Source organism: Macrobrachium nipponense, chromosome 11 (genome assembly GCF_015104395.2).
Source record: "Macrobrachium nipponense isolate FS-2020 chromosome 11, ASM1510439v2, whole genome shotgun sequence".
NCBI lineage: Eukaryota > Metazoa > Arthropoda > Malacostraca > Decapoda > Palaemonidae > Macrobrachium > Macrobrachium nipponense.
In genome coordinates, this window is record NC_061087.1 from 39916612 (window position 1) to 39937577 (window position 20966).

Below are 20966 nucleotides of genomic sequence, written 5' to 3' on the forward strand. Positions count from 1 at the left end.
ATTTTCATTAGAGAGTAATTACATATTCAGGCAAAATATGTGGCCGTGACACTGTCAAGGCATCGTTAATAAGTCTAGGGCACCGTAAGGGAGATTGTGGCGCCCATAGACTTTTGAAATTTGGATAGTGTCGACTTTCGCTTAGCAGCAGGGCCCCAGGAACAGAACCCCTGTCATTAACCAAGGGCTGCCAGTACACAGTATACTATACATAGACTTGGATGTAAAAACCACAGCTCTCTCTCTCTCTCTCTCTCTCTCTCTCTCTCTCTCTCTCTCTCTCTCTCTCTCTCTCTCTCTCTCTCTCTCTCTTTATTTTAATGAAAAAATAAAGTAATTAGTGAATACACGGTTTTGCTCTACGAAATAAAAGTGAATTAGTGATGATTGTAGAGAAACTGCCCAAAGAAAAATCTGCAAATTAGTGAAAATTCCCCTGTGGAAAAGTGAATACTGTGTTCCACAAAAATCTGTGACAAAGTGGGAAGCAGAAATGTGAAATTCATTAATCTAGGGGGCCACTGTAGTACATATAATTATCTCAAATAAATACGTATAACCATTGTGATTGTGTGCTATTTGTATTCTGGTAATATTTGTATTTGCAAAATCATGAGCGGACTTAGTTTTACCTACATCATTACTGTTAGTTACTAAGTGAAGAATCGACTTGAAGATACCCTTCTTTTTTCTTTTTTTTTGTAAAATAATGAAGCATGGTTTATAAAGCAAGGAACCAATCACGTGCCTTGTCTGAGTGCCCGTGGGTATGTACAGTCTCTGAGAGAGCTTCTCTCTTTGTCTGGTATCCTGGGAAACCGTTTCTCTTGCATATCACGATGAAACTACACTGCTTTCCACAATATGGCTGCCGATATGGCGGTATTTTTAAAGTTTTATTTTTCGATGAATATTTTTGAAAATCAGCAATGCACTGGGGAGTGAATCTTAAACCACGAAGTGGCAAGGGATTACTCTATTGATACAACTATCGACACTTCAAACCTATCATTAAAAATCTCGCAGGATTTTAAGGTTGTCAAAGAACGCCTCTTACATTATAATTTTCAATACTCTCATTGTGGTTTTCACCATTTTCCTCACCAAATGAGCATGCGAACAACACCTATATGGCGACTGACCAAACCACTTTGGTTTTCAAAAATCATATGATTTCTTGGGTCAGTTTCCAGATTTATGTTTGAGTCCAGATGCAACAGTTACTCAAAATTTTCCATTGAAATCCGATTATTTTGAGTTCTAATACGATCGAGGTCCAGGTCTCTACTGTATACTAATGGCTGATGGTCAGTCTGTATGACAAATTATACCCCATAAAAAACACTTTCAACGCTTTCACACAAAACCTTATAGCCGCTAGCTCTTTCTCAACCACTGAGTACTTTCGCTCCGCTTCATTAAAGGCTTTGCTCACATACGCTATTACGCTCAATTGGTCTTTCCCATTCACCTCTTGCAACTGAAATAAACATACCCCCATACTAACTTACTAGCATCTGTATAGAGCTCAAGCCTACTTGCATCCTCGCCATAATCCGGAAAAGCCAAGGTGACGTCCCTTGCAGCCTCCTCTATCAATCTCTCAAACGCTCTCACCATTCGCTCACCCCACTTCAACTTAGTACAATTTCTCTTCCCTGTCTATTCACTCAGTGGCTTTCCTATCCCCAAACAGTCCCTAACAAATTTCCTTCCAAACTCAACCAAACCCAAAAAACCCTTTTAACTCACATATGGTCCAGGAGGTGGAAATTCTCTTACCTTTTGCACAAACTTCACTCCTTACACCACTTGCACTTACCATATGGCCAAGAAATTCCACCTCCCAGCCAACCACGTACATTTCTCAAGTTGCACTTTCACTCCAACCTCTTCCGAGCTCTCTAGCACCTTCTCAAGCAATTCCATATTTTCTTCAAAAGTTTGACTCGCAATCATAATGTCATCTACAAACACAGTCACCTTCCTTCTATCAAACCCAGCCAAAATGACATTCATTGCCCTTTGGAAGGCAGCAGGCGTGTTAGCCAACCTAATACTCAAACATTTAACTGGTAGTGGCAACTACCACTTGAAAAACCACTTGAAAAAGATGTAACAAGCCTGCTCCCTTCCTCAAGAGGCATCTGGTAATAGCCCCTTACCAGGTCTAATTTGGTTAAAACACTCATCCCATGCATCTTGTACACACAATCAGACACCACATGCATCGGGAATCGCTTCTTCACAGTCAGTTCATTCACCCTTCTGTAATCTACACACATCCGCAGACTTCCATCTGGCTTTTATACAGGGACTATGGGACTACTCCAGGCACTCTCACTCCTCTCAATCACTCCCACTCTCTCAAGTTCATCACACTGCTCCTCAGTCTTGAGCAATAGGTGCGGAAAAGTGTCGGGGACACTGGTATATGGGGGTATCGTCTTCCAAAACTATTTTAAATTCCAGAAGCTTAGACTCCCCAAAATCCTTGTCTCCACAGCTCAACACACCCCGCCTATTCCACAACATCAGCATCAATCGCTCCCTGTCATCATCACTAGCATTTTCATCCATCCTAACTCTGTCTCAATTCATCATACTTCCAACTATCACCTTCCTCCACTACCTGTCATCACCTGCTGTACCCTGATGTATTTACCAATGTGTATAGCAATGCTACACAGTCACCTTCACGTATACCCTGCCGTTGCTTCTTCCTAGCACTTGGCAACGAGGCCACAAAAACTTGAGGATTCTCCATTTCTAAGACCTCATCATACACATGCACTCACTCACCAACTTCCTTGCATCCACACCTTCAACTACATATTCACACTTGTCACCATTGGCAATCCCATGCAACTTTCACACTTAACAACTTCCCCCACCTCACGTTGTACTTTTATACTCTATTTCGCAATCAACGGCACCCCCTTCCATACCTTACTCTCTACATTCTCTTTCATCTGCAATTCACCTAGATGGCCCACCATCCAACACTTCAAAAACCTGTACCCTAACAACATATCATACTTATCATTCATTCCTTCGATCATGCAAAAGTCACTTTCATCCATCACTACCCCTTCAATATCTATCCTTTTACGCAACATTCCCACCACAGGCATACCTAAATTCCCTATTCCTCGTACCTCCCCCTCACATATCCTAATCTCACACTCACTCCGCAACTTATCACATCCATTCTTAAAAAGAACATTGACACAGCATCCGGTATCAGTCAAAGTGACCAAACATACCCCTTTGCATACCCCTTTGCTCCCTACTTTTACACTCCTGCATTCATGGGCTCTTTCCCCGAACCCTTCTTCATGCAACAACCCTTCTCGTACATGCATCATTCTTACTGCCCACACACTCGAGGACCCACCCAACTGAATCCCCTTAACACCTGGTTTCCTGAATTCCCAGCCTGACTCATCCTCTTTTGCCTACACACTCGCATCCTCTTTTGCCTACACACTCGCCACATGACCATCCATTCCACTTCAGCACACTTAGCACACTGTTCTTTACATATCCTAGCATAATGCCCATTCTTTCCACAGTTGCTGCAAACCATGTTTATACAGGTAACCCGACATCCACTAGCTATATGCCCTGTATGCCCTCACCTATAACATTTAATGTCCCTATCTCTCTGGCACTCACTAACTAAATGACCCATCTTTCCACACCTGAAACAAGGTCCTAATACCCACCGACATTCATTCTTCTCATGCCCTAGTTTCCCACATCTATAACACTTCTACTCTTGCTCACAGCTAACTGACACTTGCACTTCTATCTCTCTTAGGTTTCACCACAATTACATTACTTGCTCTAATGCTCCTATCAACCACAGAGCATTTGCCTCTGCCCTTCAAAAAATGCCTCCCTATAGTTCTTAAACTCAGGCATACCCTCATTTACTTCGGTCCTGACGCTGACACTTCTGCTCTCTTTCATACACCTATCTAGCTTGTAATTGTCAACTATCTCTAAAATATAATTCTACATTAACCTCTCATTCGTCCATCTCATTTTATTCTTACGTGTTAGATTTATATACTCATACACTCTCAGACAGTCGCTAACAACTTCCTCACTAACTCCTTACATTCATTTATTCCCTTGTCCCCAACTTTGTTCTAGCTAATGTTTCTAACCAGCATACATGCATAGACAATGACTCACCAACATTCATTCTTGCCTCCTCAAAATCAATCTTCCTCCTATACGTAACACTACTCTTTGCCCTCCTAGCCTGTTTCATGATCCTAGTTTCAACACTTTTAATGACACGTCTACACTCATCATTATCCCATACATGTTTAACAAATACCCAGTCAAAAAATACCATACATGGTTAACAAATACCCGTCAAAAAATCTCCTAACTCCCTAACCCAAACTCTCCTATTGTCCCCATACTTTACTACACAATACTTCTCATATTTTTGTAAAAAGTTCCCTATCTCTGTCCTCCCATATTCCTCATACCTTGCACATCGGGTTACCTCTCATATACACAGCCTTTTGTACTTCTCGCTCACTTTCACTCTCACTCCCACTACTTCCATCCTAATTCCCCTTAACCTCTTCTGAATACAATGAATCCACTTCCATACTGGCATCCATACTTTTAGCCACACCCTTCATTCCCTTCTTTTTGCCTACTTGCTCCCACTTCCCACTATCCAAATCACTCTCATCCTGTTCCTTACTTAGCCCTTTCCCCAACTTCTTCGGTCCTTGTCTCATCCTGTCTGTCATCCTTACTAACCTTCTTTTCCTTAGTCATCTTCTTTTTCTCAGCCCCCTTTTTATCCTTATCCACAGTCCTATCTTTGTCCTGTGTCTTTCCTTTCTTGTCCTCACTTATCATAACCACATCACCCTCATCTTTGTACTGTCATCTACCCTCTCACTTTCTTCACCACTCCTGGCCCGTCACAAGGCCCAGGAAGCCTACCTCCGACAGCTCTCTCTCCAGTAAGTCCCTTCATCATCTCTTGCACAGTATTCATCGTCAATCCAAACTTCTCATTCATCTTCTCAGGAGTCGCTCATGAGACGATATCGATGCTGACGACATTTGGTTGGCTTGGTATACCCCAATGTTCACTTAGCATTGAATCGCTCAGACAGTCCAGGTGCTCATCCTTTGGGAAAGAGTCACCAATAACCTGCTCTCCTCTCTCTCGCGCCAGACAGCATGAGTAAGGAGTTGCTTATGAGACATTTTCACTGTTGCCGACGTTGGGTTGTGTTGTTACATTCCTAATGGTTGGTTAATATTAAAGTGCTCAGGCGATTCAAGCACTCAACCTTCAGGACAGAGTCGTCAATTCCTCCATGCTCCTCTCTCTCAGCGCCAGACGTTTGTGAGAGAGCAGGTGTCATCCGGGGGTTTTAGTGCTTGATGAAGTCATTGGGAGGCAGCTTTTCTGCCCTTATGTATGATTTGTCCCCTGGTTGGTAACCTGACTTTTGTACAGACGGACTGATTATACACTCACTCCTTGTCCTTTACTACCACAGTTTGTCGGCATTATGTTAGGAGACTTAGAGAATTATTAGTATCTTAGACTTTGGGTTGAGTTATTAACCCTTAAACGGACGTATTATACGTCAACTAAAATTGTCTGTTGGGTGCTTAATTGACGTACGATACGTCGACGACAAAATTTTTTTTAAATATTCGCTGAAAAATAGACATGGCCTAGTTTGCAAAAAATTTTAAATCACACCTTGAGGGATGCTGGGAGTTCACAGATCAAGCTGTTGTTTTGTTTGCAAGTATTACCCAGGCACGCATGCGCGAATTTCTTTCTTCTCGCACTAAAAAGCATCAGTGACACATCTCAAAAATTCTTTCGTCACCTTGTCGTAATTTTTGCACCGTTTTATATTAGCTGTTACATAGAGTTTTATATATGAAAATGTGTGCAATTTCATGTAGAATACATCAAAAAACAACCCAAGGTTGTAGCTGTTATTAGTTGTGAAATATTTTCATATAAATCATGATGTGCCAAAATTTCAACCTTCAGTCAACTTTGATTCGACCGAAATGGGCGTAAAATGCAATTGTAAGCTAAAACTCTTACATTTGAGTAATATTCAATCATTTACCTTCATTTTGCAACAAATTGGAAGTCTAGCACAATATTTTGATTTATGGTGCATTTTTGAAAAAAACTTTTTCCTTACGTCTGTATGGTAACTGCTGAAAATCTCAGAAATTCCTTTCGTCAGTTTGTCGTAATGTTTGCACTGTTTTATATTAGCCGTTACATAAAGTTTATTTATACGAAAGTACAACAAAAGACAACCTATGGTTGTAGCTTTTATCAGTTTTGAAATATTTTCATATAAATCACGATGTGCCAAAATTTCACCTTCGGTCAACTTTGACTCGACCGAAATGGTCGAAAAACGCAATTGTAAGCTAAAACTCTTACGTTCTATTAATATTCAATCATTTACTTTCATTTTGCAACAAATTGGAAAACTCTAGCACAATATTTCGATTTATGGTGAATTTTTTGAAAAACATTTTCCTTACGTCCGCATGCGGTAACTCTGTTGATAATCTCAGAAATTCTTTCGTCAGTTTGTCGTAATGTTTGCACCATTTTATATTAGCTGTTAGATAAAGTTTTATGTATGAAAATGTGCGCAATTTTGTTTAGAATACAACAAAAAATAACTCATGGTTGTAGCTTTTATCAGTTTTTGAAACATTTTCATATAAATCATGATAAATAGAAAAAATTTGACCTTCGGTCAACTTTAACTTGAGCGAAATGTTCGAAAACATGCAATTGTAAGCTAAAACACTTACAGTGTAGTAATATTCAATGAATTACCTACATTTTGCAACAAACGGGAAGTCTTTAGCATGGTGAATTTACAAAAAAAAAAAAAAAAAAAAAAAAAAAAAAAAAAAAAAACAAAAAAAAAAAAAAAAAAAAAAAAAAAAAAAAAACTTTTTTTACGTCTGCTCGTTACGAATTCATGCATCATTTTGTAATAATATTTTTTGTGTTGCTTTGATTGTTTTACAATTTGTTATTTACCAAAATGATTGCAATTAAGTGTACAATACAGCAACAAAAATTAACTCATTAGCTTTAACCGTTTTGCTCACAGCGTGATTTGTAAGCAATTATATATGAAATTTTTTTTTTTGCAATGTCATATATTCCAATATTTATATATGATAATGATATATTTTTTCATTTCCTGATGGGTTGCATACTAAACTTCAGGCAATGACAAAAAAAGGAGCCAAAAGTGAACTCTTAATCTTAAAATGTAAGCGTGCTGTGATTTAAAAAAAAAAACTTTTTCCGCTTCGCCGCTAACTCCTGAACACCGCCGGTATACGAGAGACACTTTGGTAAATAGCGGCTCGGCATTTAAGGGTTAACTCAGCATATGAATTATATTTCTTAGCTGTTTTATGTCCTTTTATAAATTTTTCTTTTTTTTTGCCCAAAAGGGAAGTTTTCTTCAGGCTAGATAGATTATATTAAGGTAATGTTAATTAATATGGAATTTTTATAATAACATTAATATAGATAGTAGCTGTATAATTTATCTAGTCCCACCCTTCCTACTGCACGATCAGCCTAACACAACTGATTTTCAAGGGAAGGTTTTGTAACTCAAATGACAGTGTTGCCAATTAGTAGACAGAATAGAGGTAACAAGGTTGCCAAAGAGGTTTCATTTTGGTGTGGGTTCAGGGATTTAGGGCTAGATAACTTATTCAGGTAAGTATTATTAATGTTAATTTTATAATAAAAATTCCATTTCTAAAAATACTTTGATTTGGTATTTTTTTGTACAGAACACATTCTTATCATAGAAAATGGGTATTTTTAGTAAGACACTTAGGTAAATTTCACAACACTGTCTGAAATCAGCAAGTCATAGACAGTGCGACAGTTTGTCACTCAATGTCGCCCAAAGGTGATCACACAGATTTACTCTTTATCATATTTTTTGAGAGAAAGAGCCAGTTTTTATAGTAGATAATGTGTATTTAAGTAGGAAAGTAAAGTACAGTCAAATCTCGGTTTTCATACATTTTGGTTTTCATAGACTTTTTTTTTTTTTTTTTTTTTTTTTTTTTTTTTTTTTTTTTTTTTTTTTTTTACAAAGTTTTGTCTCATTTATTGTATGTTTCCTCGGTTTTCATACTCTCAGAGATGCCCCATCCAGGGCCTAGATTGTGACTGGGCTCCATATCGAATGCTCAAACAAAGCATCCTGTCTTCTTTTGTGATCCATTCTGCTTTTTATGTTTTTTATACGAGTGCAACTGCTAAAATATAAGCCATCATGGGGCCAAAGAAAGTTCAAAGGGCTAGCCCTTCTGTAAAAATGGGGAGAAACACTAGAATTTAAGAAAGAACTTGTAATGCCAGTTAAAAACAAAGAGAAGTAACCCCAGGTAGGTCCTTGATACTTGAAGTCCTTCTGGATGGAGATTCTCCTTCCAAACAATAACCTCTCCTCCCTCTCCCCTCCTCTCCATCTTCCATACACTAACAAGTGTTTTCCATAAAGATAAGAGTGATGTTAGATGTTCATTTATTAATTTCATTAGTCATTTATATTTATTTCTTCTTGTTTTGTGTGTGTAAAACTGTGTTTATTTCCTATAAAATGTATTTTTGTTAATATTTTTGGTGGTCTGGAGTGCATAAATTGTATTGACATTATTCCTAATGGGAATTATTGTTTTGGATTTTGTGGGAGGTTCCAAAATGTATTATGTATGAAAACAGGTTCTACTGTATATTTCCCAATTTCACCTAAAAAGTCTTACAGACATTTTGTGACAGTTTTTTGCGCAATACTGCTCACAGGCCACTGTATTAATAATAATAATAAAAAAAAATTCCTGAATAATATCTCAGGACATGTTTATTTAGACATTATCCATAACAGATCTGTCAATAACCTAAAAATAATTCCTTGAAAATCGGTGGTTGGCACGCCCCTTGAATTTCACTGAATCAAAAGGTTGTATATGAGAACATAGTGTGTGTCCTCTAGCGTACATTGTCATAGTAAGCTTATTTGCTATTCCCAAAGAGGTTGTGGGAAAGTTGACTAATGTGTGACTTTTTGTTTCAGATTGCCATAATGTCTTTGCTTTAATTATTAGAAGTAATCAGGAACTCAAAGAAAGGCTATTCACTTTCACCCTCACCTCAGAAGAAACTAGCAAAGCAGAATTTTTGCGAATGCTGTGCAGAACTGTTGCCAATGTTGTGTGTCGAAATGATGTGGTAAGTATTGAGTTGGATGTCGTAGATTTTAATCTCAAGGTCAGAATTGTTGCCAATGTTGTGAGTTGAAAAGATGCGTGTGTTTGTGTTTTTAGAAAGTTGGTCCTCAAGATTTGTGGATTTCAGGTTCACAAATTCTATTATTAATGAAATTTTCATCACTGATTAAATAGAACTTTTATAAAAGTAACTTACTAAGTAATTATTTGGCTAACAATTAGCCTTGCACAGCATCCTAGATTTAAAAAATTTGCGTGCAAGTGCCTTGCAATGCGGAGGTGACAGGTCCCACCCACCACAATGGGAACTCGCAAGCGACAGAAGCCGATAGCGTCATTCTTATTCATGCCGCGCAACCAACAAGATCTCGTCTGACTCCCAAGTTCATGTTTGCTGCTTTTTCGATTGCTTGCTGAAGTCGGTGATGTACTCGCTGTAGTTGATTTTTTGTCTGTTGCATTCACCTTGGTTGCTTTTCCTGTTTTAGTTTTTCTTTTCTGTTAGCTCAGAATATAAGTATGTCTGACTCTAGTGCTTCCAGTCTTTGTTATTGTAGCGGAGGCTGCAAGACTAGATTGACTAAGCTGTGCTATGATGCACACACTAGGTGTAGTAAGTGTAGAGGAGAGGTGTGTACGAGAGATCTTACCTGTGATGAGTGTAAGAAGTGGGATAATAGTAGGTGGATGTTTTTTAAGTCTCACCTAAATAGTTGGAAAAGAACTGGATCAGGAAGGCAGCCGCTAGAGCCGAAAGTAGGACTTTTGTTAGCAGGGACTTTTTCTTAGGCCTAAGACGGACTCCGGTCTGCCTCTTCCTTCTACTCCAGGAAATAATCTTTTGCCTATCCTCAGCCACCCTCCTCTCCCTTCTCCTACTCCAGTGCTCAGCTCCCCTGCTTCCGAACCCAATGCCATTGCCAGTTTAGAGTCTAGGATTAACTTTTAAGTACGTTAAGTTTAATGAATTGTTAAGTTCTGTTTTGGAGTTGGGGCATCTCTTAGAGTCGTTATGGAGAAAGTGGAGAAAGTGAGTAGTGATAAAGTGCTAAGTAAAGTAGAGTGGAGGAGATGGTTGCCTGTTCCGTCAGCTCTCCTAGACGAAGGTCACTGTCCCGCTCCCCTGCACCAAGGGAAAAGACATACCCGAGGTTCAAGGGAGGCTGATGGGGTTTTGCCTATAGACTACCGTCGGTCCTGTTGTAAAGTCCCAGAATACAACCGACTGCTGTTGGAAAGGCATGTCTGTAGATGTGTGCTGTTTATCATTCAGTTCTGACTCGGAGTCTGATCACGGGCATAAGGACTCCTTTGACCTAGCCCTTCCTTCGTGTAGCTATGGGGTTGACCCTTCGGTGTTTGCTTCGGTACAATTGCCGTCTCATCTGTGGGACTCACCTGTACTGCCGTCTCCCAAGGACTCCAAACATTGGAAGCTCAGTGCTAGGCACTTGTCACCTGAGTGTCTGGCTAGGCGCCAAGCACCCACTCCTGAGAGCTGGCGCCGCCACTGGCTCCCACACCAAAAGTTCTCGCTCTCACTTTGACTGCTCTTGCTCCTGCTCCCGTACCTGTACCTGTACCTACTTTGGGTCTACAACTCATGGCCCCTTCTACATCAGGATACGTAGCCCATCGGCAACAGCATACCCTAGTTCTGGAATCAGATGACCCCTCTCTTGCACCCCTGAAGAGCAAGCTAGCAGACATTCTAAGTTACGTCAAGAAAGCTCCTCTGGCAGGAGTTTCTTCTAAGATAGCTGATAACCTTTCACCAGTTTCATTGGAGGACAAGGAAGATGATGGTCAAGATTAGGCTCAGTTGACAGCATACAGAGCTTTACTTCGTTTCCTCCTGGAGAGCTATCCAGGGTTCTTCACTCCTACTCCTGTTTTTTGTGCTTCCTCTTTCTTGATGTTGAAGAATCAGCTGGAACTTGTTCTCCTTCCCAAGATGGTCCTTTCTACCTCCTCCAGGAAAGCTTTGAAGGTGGTCAAAGAGTGGCTCTTGATGAAGAAGGAACAAGGGAATGTGATGTTTGCTCATCCTCCCTCGCGTCTTATCAAAAGGTACCATAGGGCTTACAACACCGGAGAAAGCCCCTCCCTGGGAGTCACTGCCTCCTCCCAAGGGGACTTCTCTAGTCTCATCGACTCTTTGCACCGTGCAGCCTTTGCCTCAGCCAGAGTTTTCTTCTTGGCGAAATTGGACCACCTCGTCAAGATCTTGTTTAAGGTGTTTGAGGTATTCAGTTTCCTAGACTAAATGGTGGGCACTCTCGCCATGAAGATTGAGAACGCCACAGGGATGGTTGACTGTTTCAGCAGACCTTCTGAGCTTGCTTTTGTGCGCGGATAAGGCCGTTGGAAGACGCCACAACAGAGCTTGCATTTCTCCTAACCTTCAGACTTTCAAAGAAAAGGGGCCTTTCGTATTCTTTAACTTCGAAGGGAGTTACAGCCTCGCAGAAGGTGGCTTTGCTTTTCGTGCATCTGGACCCCTCCCATCTCTTCCCGCAGACCATGGTAGAGAAGATAACTGCAGACCTTTAAAAGAAGTCGACGCGGAACCTCCTGACTCATTTATCGGCGCCCTTTCGTCTGAAGTTTGTCTCCGTTCCAACAGCACCTCTTCAGTGCGAAGAGACCCCAGTCTCATCCTAGACCCCACTCCAACTTGCGCTTCCATTCGAAGTCCGTCAAGAAGCACTCCACCGCCAAGTCTCAACCGAAGAAGTGAACAATAAGTCCTTTGTCCCTCAGTGGCAGCCAGGCTCCTCATGTTCTGAGAGAAGTGGGCTCGCAGGGGAGCAGAGCCATGGATCGTCAGGGTATTAAAAGAGGGCTACTGCATCCCTTTCTCGGAGATACCTCCTTTAATCTCCTCTCCCATCGCATTGATGGTGTACTCGAAAGGCTCAGAAAGACACTTGGCCCTTTCGAAGGAGGTATCCTTCCTCCTTCTGAAGAAGGCCATAGAAGAAATAGTATAGGTCCATTCCAGTGGATTTTACAATCAACTGTTTGTAGTTCCCAAAACGTTAGGGGGCTCGAGACCAGTACTGGACATTAGCGCTCTCAGTCGCTTCATAGAAAAGACCAAGTCCAAGATGGAAACGAGCCAGTCAGTCTTGTCATCCATTCATCTGGGCAATTGCATGATCACTCTAGATATGCAGGATGCTTATATGCACATACTAGTTTATCCAGTGTCCAGGAAGTACCTAAGGTTCGTCTTCCAAGGGAAGGTCTTCCAGCTTCGGTTTTTTCATGGTGCCTCAAGTATTCTCTCTATTTCTCTCTCCTTTCGCCAAATGGCTTCACCTGTTAGGCATCAACATCATCCTGTATTTAGACAACTAGCTTCTCCATTTGCCATCGACAAAACTTCATCTTTTCCAAGAATTGGGAATCCTTATAAATCTCCAGAAGTCCCAGTTAGTACTGTCTCAGGAGATTTTTTATTTGGGGATAATTCTCAACTCTCAGACTTCTCGGGCTTTTCCGTCCCCATCGGCGTCAATGACCTTCGATGCCAGGATGCCAGAAAACTTCCAATTACAGTGGGGCCTCGCTCAGTCACGGATCAGCAATCACGGATTCAGTTAATCACGGGTTTTCATGATAAAACGCATATCTTATATATTATTGGCATATTTTCATATTAAAAAGCCTCTTCAAGGAATAATTCCTTGGGGAATGCATTTTTCAAAAGACAAAAATATACTACATGTTTACAGCATGCAATGATTACTTTATTTTGATGTGATTACATTAATATTACAGTATGGTACTCTAAGCAGTACTGTAACTATTTTTTTATCATAAATGTATATTCATTCACGAAAAAAATACGTATGACCACCGTGACGTCACCAAAGCTAGTCTCGTTCGTACATACTATATTTACACAATGTGATAGTGGTTACACCGTTCTACAAACTACCGATGTATTTTTACGTAAGTATCCTCTAAATTCTGTCATAATCACTTTACTTACTTTTTTTGTAGAGCCCAAATACTACGTATATCCCGGAAAATTAACGAAATCGCGAATTTTATCATAGAGCAAGATTCACTAAATACTGTTTTCTTCTTCTTTTCATGACTAAATGCATTTTTAGGATACACTCATTTACAAATTTTCAAATACTATAAATATAAATAGCAAAATTCTCTCTCTCTCTCTCTCTCTCTCTCTCTCTCTCTCTCTCTCTCTCTCTCTCTCCTCCTCTCTCTCTCCCCCCCATCACAAAAAACTATAATACTGATCTATTATTATCGTAATAAAAGAACAAAATGATCTTTTATTCTTTCTGTGATTTACAAAACTGGTTCAATACAACTTTTATAGTTGACGCAATGATTATCACATTATAACAGTATACAAGAGAATATCTTATCACTATCCATGTTTTATTTCTTATCACCATAAAAATATTTAAAATACAAATTTCATTATGTTATTCTCGAGCTAAGCTAATTACAGTACACTCGTCCTAAGCTGCTCTCTCAAGCTGTTCAACAGTTACTCTCATCCCAAGCTTCTCTCTCTCTCTAATCTCTCTCTCTCTCTCTCTCTCTCTCTCTCTCTCTCTCTCTCTCTCTCTCTCTCTCTCTCTCTCTCAATGTATGAATGAATTACTGTATTATAATATCATAAACTATTATGTACAAAGTTAAAAATAATAATAATTCCATTAATAAATTCGTTTCTTTTAGCAACTAGATTGTTTTCCAAAATAATTGTTTTGGTAATAAACATCCATCAGCTGATTCTAAAGGTAAACAAAAGACAAAACTAGATTTTTATTGCTGTATTTTGCTGTTTATAGATTAATATGATAGATGGGTGCTGTAATCTTTACAGTAAATCATGTTTTTTTATCATAAATATGTTCATTCACAAAATAGATATACTATGTACTTTTAGTTTGGTGCAGCAGCCAAATCATGAAAATAGAAAGGAATTGTTAGGTAATATACTTTTGTTTGCTGATCTGATGAAGGGAAAATTGAAGATAGGAAAGAATAACTTTGAAACTGTCTTGAATTTAGTTTAAGGTGATAGTTGAATACATATTTGGTGCTCGAACTAAAGTAGGTAGTTATAAATATTGAAATAGTGGTCTTGGGTGGGTTAATTATTAAAGTACGCAGTTTAAAGCAATTTTTAGGGGGGATACCAGGATAACACGGGTATTTACTTATCACGGGGGGGTTCTGGGCCCTATCCCCCGTGATTATTGAGGCCCAACTGTAATCAATCAATTCATTTTCCGTCCCCAAAGAGAATCGCGAGCTGCATCAGTCAATCTTCAAGTTCCTCTCTCTTCCATCGTGCTCGGCCCTCTCTCTCCCATCGTGCTCGGCCCTACAGTGTATGAGTCTGCTTGGAACTCTTTCTTCAGTCAAGACCTTCGTTCCTTGTGGCGGGGTACACATGAGAAATCTTCAGTTCTTCCTCAAAACCAACTTAGACAGGAAGACTCAATCAGACTCACTGATTTTTCCTATCACACAGGAAATAAAATTCTATCTCAAATGGTGGCTGCCAGAAAGAAGGTATTCTGAGGGGATATCCCTCCTTCCTCCCAACCCCGACCTTGACTTTTACTCGGACGCTTCAGATCTGGGCTAGGGAGCCCTCCTAGGGCCTTGGGAGGTCTCTGGGACATGGTCTCCAGAAGAAACGAAACTCCACATCAACGCCAAGGAGTTGGAGGCTATTCATCTGGGCCTACGTCAGTTCTCCTCGTATGTATACAAGATGGTGGTTGTACATGCTGATAACACCATGGCCTTCTCTTACATCAAGGAATGGGGGCACACACTCCTTTTCCCTCTGTGAAACGGCAAGAGCTACTTCTGTGGGCTCATCAGCATCAAGTTACACTCGTCGCCCGCTTCATTAAGGGGAAATTAATTGTCCTGACATAAGTTAAGCCTGCAGAGGAAGTGCTTCCCACCGAATGTACTCTGGATGACAGGATTTGCTCCGACCTGTGGAAATTATGGGGCAGACCCCTAATAGACTTGTTCGCAACATCAAAGAAGAGCCGCCGCCTTAACTTCTGCTTTCCAGCCCCGGATCCTTGAGCACGGGCAATGGACGCACTGCTGATCGATTGGTTGGGCCTGGATCTACACATTCCCTCCCTTCAGCCTGGTCAAGGAAGTTCTGAACAGCTTCAGACTGTCAAGAACTCGCCAGAGCAAAGAGATTTTCTAGAGCAGCTGCGGAAGCTAGTGCAAGGTGCAGACGCCAGTCTACTAGCAATGTCTACTATTCAAAGTGAGCAGTGTTCCATAAATGGTGCTTCAGGCATCACTTCTTGCCTTCTGAGATATTTGTAGCTCAGATTGCCAATTTTCACCTCTGTTTTAGGACCTCTAAGAACCTTTCATCTTCCACAATTTCTTCTGTGTTTAAGCATCATAATCTGGATCTTTCTGCAAGTCAAGATCTTGTTGACTTAGTGAAATCTTTCGATACTTTCAAGCAGAAGTTACACTGGTTTCCGGGAACCTAGATGTAACGTTGAAGTGGCTTGTGGGCCCTCTCTTTGAGTCCCTCAAGTCCGCCTCTCTCAAGAAAGTTTTACGTAAAACGTTGATTTTAGTAGCCTTAGCTACGGCTAAACACCTGAGTGGTGTACATGCTGTTGATGGAAGAGTTGGATTCTACCAAGGCGATGCGGTATGCCCCTCACCTTGGGCTTCCTAGCCAAGAATGAGGATCCTAATAAGCCATGGCCTCGCTCTTTTTGTATAAGGAACTTAACAGGTATAGTGGGCTCAGACAAAGAAGAAAGAGCTCTCTGTCCAATCGGAGCATTGAGGTGTTACCTGGAGAGAACGGAGAAGATCAGGGGATCCTCAAGTAAGCTCTGGTGTTCAGTACAGAATCCCTCCCTCTCTTACCAGGTAAGCCAGTGTTAGCCATTCCTCTAGTTCAATAATAACATTCCTTTAAGAGGGCCGGCTGGCTAATGCCATTTTTTAAGGACAGGACTTTGATATTCATACCACTTAACCCTCTTACGCCGAAGCCCTAAAAATCAAAACCTCTCCCGTATGGCGGGGCCGGTTTGGAGTGAGCGCAGAAGCGGAAAAAATAATTTTTTCAAAAAATCACAGCGCGCTTAGTTTTGAAGATTAAGAGTTCATTTTTGGCTCCTTTTTTTGTCATAACCTGAAGTTTAGTATGCAACCATCATAAATGAAAAATAATATCATTATCATATGTAAATAATGCGATATATGGTAGCGAAAAAAAATAAATTCATACATAATTGTATTGAAATCACGCTGTGCAAAAAACGGTCAAAGCTAACGAGTTACTTTTTTTTCGTTGTATTGTACACTAAATTGCAATCATTTTGATATATATAATACATTGTAAAACAATAAAAGCAACACCGGAAAAATATTATCACAAAATGATGTACGAATTCGTAATGCGCGGACGTAAAAAAATGTTTTTTTCAAAAATTCACCGTAAATCTAAATATTGTTCTAGAGACTTCCAATTTGTTTCAAAATTAAGAAAAATGATTGAATATTACGATAATGTAAGAGTTTTAGATTAGAATTGCAGATTTTGACCATTTCGGACGAGTTAAAATTGACCGAATGTCGAAATTTTTATATATATATTTTTTTATATGCACGTATTTCGGAGATGGGAAAAGATACAACCTTCAATTATTTTTTATTGTATTTTTCATGAATTTGCGCACATTTTGATATATGAAACTCTATAAAAAGGCTAATATGAAAAGGAGTAAATATTAGGATAATGCGATATACGCATTTCGGAGACTTGCGGCCGCGAATCGGCGCTCGGAGGGAAGTTAAATATATTTTTCAAAAATTCACCATAAATCACAATATTGTTCTAGAGACTTCAAATTTGTTTCAAAATGAAGATAAATGACTGAATATTACTAGGCCGTAAGAGTTTTAGCTTACAATTGCGTTTTTCAACTATTTCGGTAGTCAAATTTGACCGAACGTGGTTTTTTCTATTTATCGTGATTTATATGGAAATATTTCGGAAAAAGAGAAAAGCTACAACCTTCAATCATTTTTAGTTGTATTCTACATGAAATTGCGCACATTTTCATATATAAAACTTTATGTAACAGCTTATTTTAATTGGTGCAAACATTTCGACAATCGCACAAAAAAAATTCTGATTTTTTCGGAAGAGTTACCGCGCGGACGTAAGGAAAATGATTGTTTTTTTTGCCAATAAATTCACCATTAAATCGAAAATATTGTGCTAGAGACTTCCAAGTTGTTTGCAAAATGAAGGTAATGATTGAATATTACTATAATAACTATAAGAGTTTTAGCTTACAATTGCGTTTTTCGACATTTATTTCGGTAGAGTCAAAGTTGACCGAAAGTTAAAATTTTTGCACTTAACGTTATTTATATGAAAATATTTCAAAACTGATAAAAGCTACAACCATGGGTTGTTTTTAGTTGTATTGTGCATGAAATTGCGCACATTTCCATATATAAAACTTTATGTAACGGCAAATGTAAAATGGTGCAAACATTAGGACAATCGCACGAAAAAATTTATCGGAAGAGTTACCGCGCGAACGTAAGGAAAAAGTTTTTCATAAATTCACCATAAATCGAATTATTGTGCTAAAGACGTCCAATTTGTTGCAAAATGAAGGCAAATGATTGAATATTACTATAATATAAGAGTTTTAGCTTACAATTGCGTTTCTCGACCATTTCGGTAGAGTCAAAGTTGACCGAAGGTTGAAATTTTTGCACTTATCGTTATTTATATGAAAATGTTTCAAAACCGATAAAAGCTACAATCATGAGTATTTTTATGTTGTATTCTACATGAAATTGCGCACATTTTCATATATAATACTTCATGTATAGGATAATTTAAAATGGTGCAAAAATTATGTCAAAGTGACAAAATAATTTTTGAGATGTGTCACTGATACTTTTTAGGGCGATAAGAAAGAAATTCGCGCTTGCGCGCCTGCGTAGCGATTGTAAACAAAACAACGCCTTGATCCGTGAACTCCCAGCATCCCCCAAGGCGCGTGATTCAAAAGTTTTCGGCTGGTAGGCCTATAAGTATTTTTCTGCAAATTTAAAAAAAAACTTTTTTGAGTCGACGTATGATACGTCCATTCGGCATATGGGAGACATTTTGACTCGACGTTTAATACGTCCATTCGGCGTAAGAGGGTTAATAAGGTGACTTGGGACATCTCCAAACTGCATATGATTTTCGCCTCTGACCTTCGGTTTTGTGACGCCAGGGCGATTTATCCCGAAAATAACTATTTTTCAAATTCTATCTCCTCCCTTGATATTTAATATTAAGACCTAGGATTACTACCATATATAGACCTGATGTAGACCTCCAATCGAATGAGGAGTTTTTTTTTTCTAAAAGTCATTTTTTTGCTAGATATGAATTTTTCAATATGTTAAAAAAATAAACCCTTTAAATCAGGAGAGGAAAGTTCATAAAAAAAAGACGAAACAAAAATTGGAAAAAAGGGCTCTATTTGATTGTTCTATAATGTCTTCCTGATTTATATACCAAATTCCAATGTTATAGCTTTAAAACTAAGTGAGAAGATAGATTTTGAAGGTCAATAAGTATAGTTTTGAGATACGGGCGTTCAGAGTTTTCCTTCTTATTTCTATAAAGACAGTGTTAATAAATAATGATTATTATGAATTTATATTTCTTTTTTGTGTATTAATAAACCAAAACTATTGTATTTATCATAATTTAATCATAAATGATGATCCCTTTGCTCATACGTATATCGTAGCCTGGGGCACTGCTTGAGGCAAGATGTGGCACTCTTTCCTATGCAACTCTCTCTCTTTCCCCTTCACTAACTTGGCTTATTACAGCGAATTTTCTTCTTTTGTATGTTAGTGAGATGTTTTCCTTGTATTTTCCTCTTTGGCATGATGAAATTCTTGCCGAAACAAAGATAAACAAACATGAATGTCAGAGGTGAAACTCAAAGGTGTACTCTCTTTTTACAAAGACAATTTAATAAATCATGATTATTATGAATTTCATATTCCATTTTGGGTATTAAAAAACCAAAACTTTGTTATTTATCATAAATGAAGATCTCTTTGCTCAAAGATCGTAGCCTTGGGCACAGTGTGATGTGTGCTGTCAGGCAAGACGGGGGCGTTACTACGCAACCCTTACTAAGCAACCCTCCCCTCTCTCTTCACTTCCTCGTCTTTTCCTCATTGGCATGATGAAATTCTTGCCGAAACATACATAAACATACGTAAAAGCAAGCGAATGTCAGAGGTGAAATCGAACGTGTAGACTACTTGAAGTTTGTGCTCGCACTGATGGTTGGACTTGGTAGCTGACTGAAGTGAAGTCTCCCTTCTCGACTCGGGGAATGTCTACAGATGCCATTTCTCCCAATTTCTTTGACAATAATTATAAAAATTTACGATAATAGAAGAAATATTGCATTTTCTTGTACGGATCAATGTTTTAGGCTTATTGAGTTATGTTAACTAATTACCTTGTAACTACGAAAGTAAGAGGAATTTTGACGAAGTATTTTGTATACGTATTCTCAATTGCCATGTGAAGCTCCATGAATTTGTTCACGACTTTGCATTTTTCGCCCTATACCCCAATATATAAGGGTTCCGGCCGGCCCCCTTAATGCATTTAGTTAGTTCAGTCCATTCATCCCACCCCGCTAGCAATGTGAGATTCAGCTAAGTAATTACTTGGTAAGTTACTTTTATAAAAATAATATTTTTATAATAAAATGAAGTTTTATAAAGATACTTACAAAGTAATTACGTACTAAATCAGGGCCCACTCTCCTCCCCTCTGATTTTCATGGACTTAGCAGCAATAAATAAGAATGATGCTGTAGGCTTCAGTTTCTTGCAAGTTCCCATTTCGGTGAGCGGGACCTGTCACCCCCTCATTGCAACAGTCACTTGGTGCACAAATTTTTTTAATTTACGATGCCGTATGAGGTTAATCATTAGCTAAGTAATTCCTTGGTAAGTATGATTATAAAACTTCATTTTCATTTTATTACAAAAAATATATATTTTTTGGGTGTTGTGGCTATTATTGACATAAAACTGTAGATGACTCATTTGGGTAGAAATTTAAATAAAACTAAAGTCTTACAGTCCATAAATGTATTCTGTAAACTATTAGTCTATTTTGCCATTGAGTCAAAGTACTGTACGTATACACGATTTAATCATAAATTATGGCAAACCACAGGCATCGTATACATTTAAGAAAAATCTAAACAAGGATAAAGCTTCAGATAATGTAAATTGGGTGAAAATTCAGAGGAAACTAAAGATCAAACTGAATCTTAAAAACTCAAAACAAGGTCTTATACACATTGACAAACTGCTGACATGCACAGTTGAGAAAAATTTGAACAAAGGTAAACAGATGAAATGCACATTACAGTAGATGAAAATTCAAAGAAAACTAAAAATCAAATTTAAGAGTACTTTATTATATTTGTTTTTAGTTTACTAACTTGAATGTTAACACAAATATTACAAACTGTGAATTTAGAAATTTGAGTCTGCATTTATTGTTTGGGGAATGCCAAGCTTTGGCT

The 20966-nt window shown here is 38.7% G+C and overlaps 1 protein-coding gene across 1 annotated transcript in view; it reads left to right on the plus strand.

Annotated features, from left to right (window-relative positions):
- The window catches only part of LOC135205457 (protein ECT2-like), a gene marked incomplete in the record, with an annotated part of 325317 nt that overhangs the window by 249665 nt on the left and 54686 nt on the right, over positions 1-20966 (plus strand). Inside the window, 1 exon segment of the mRNA XM_064236064.1 lies at positions 9162-9316. Within this exon segment, the coding sequence (XP_064092134.1) occupies positions 9162-9316 (155 nt within the window).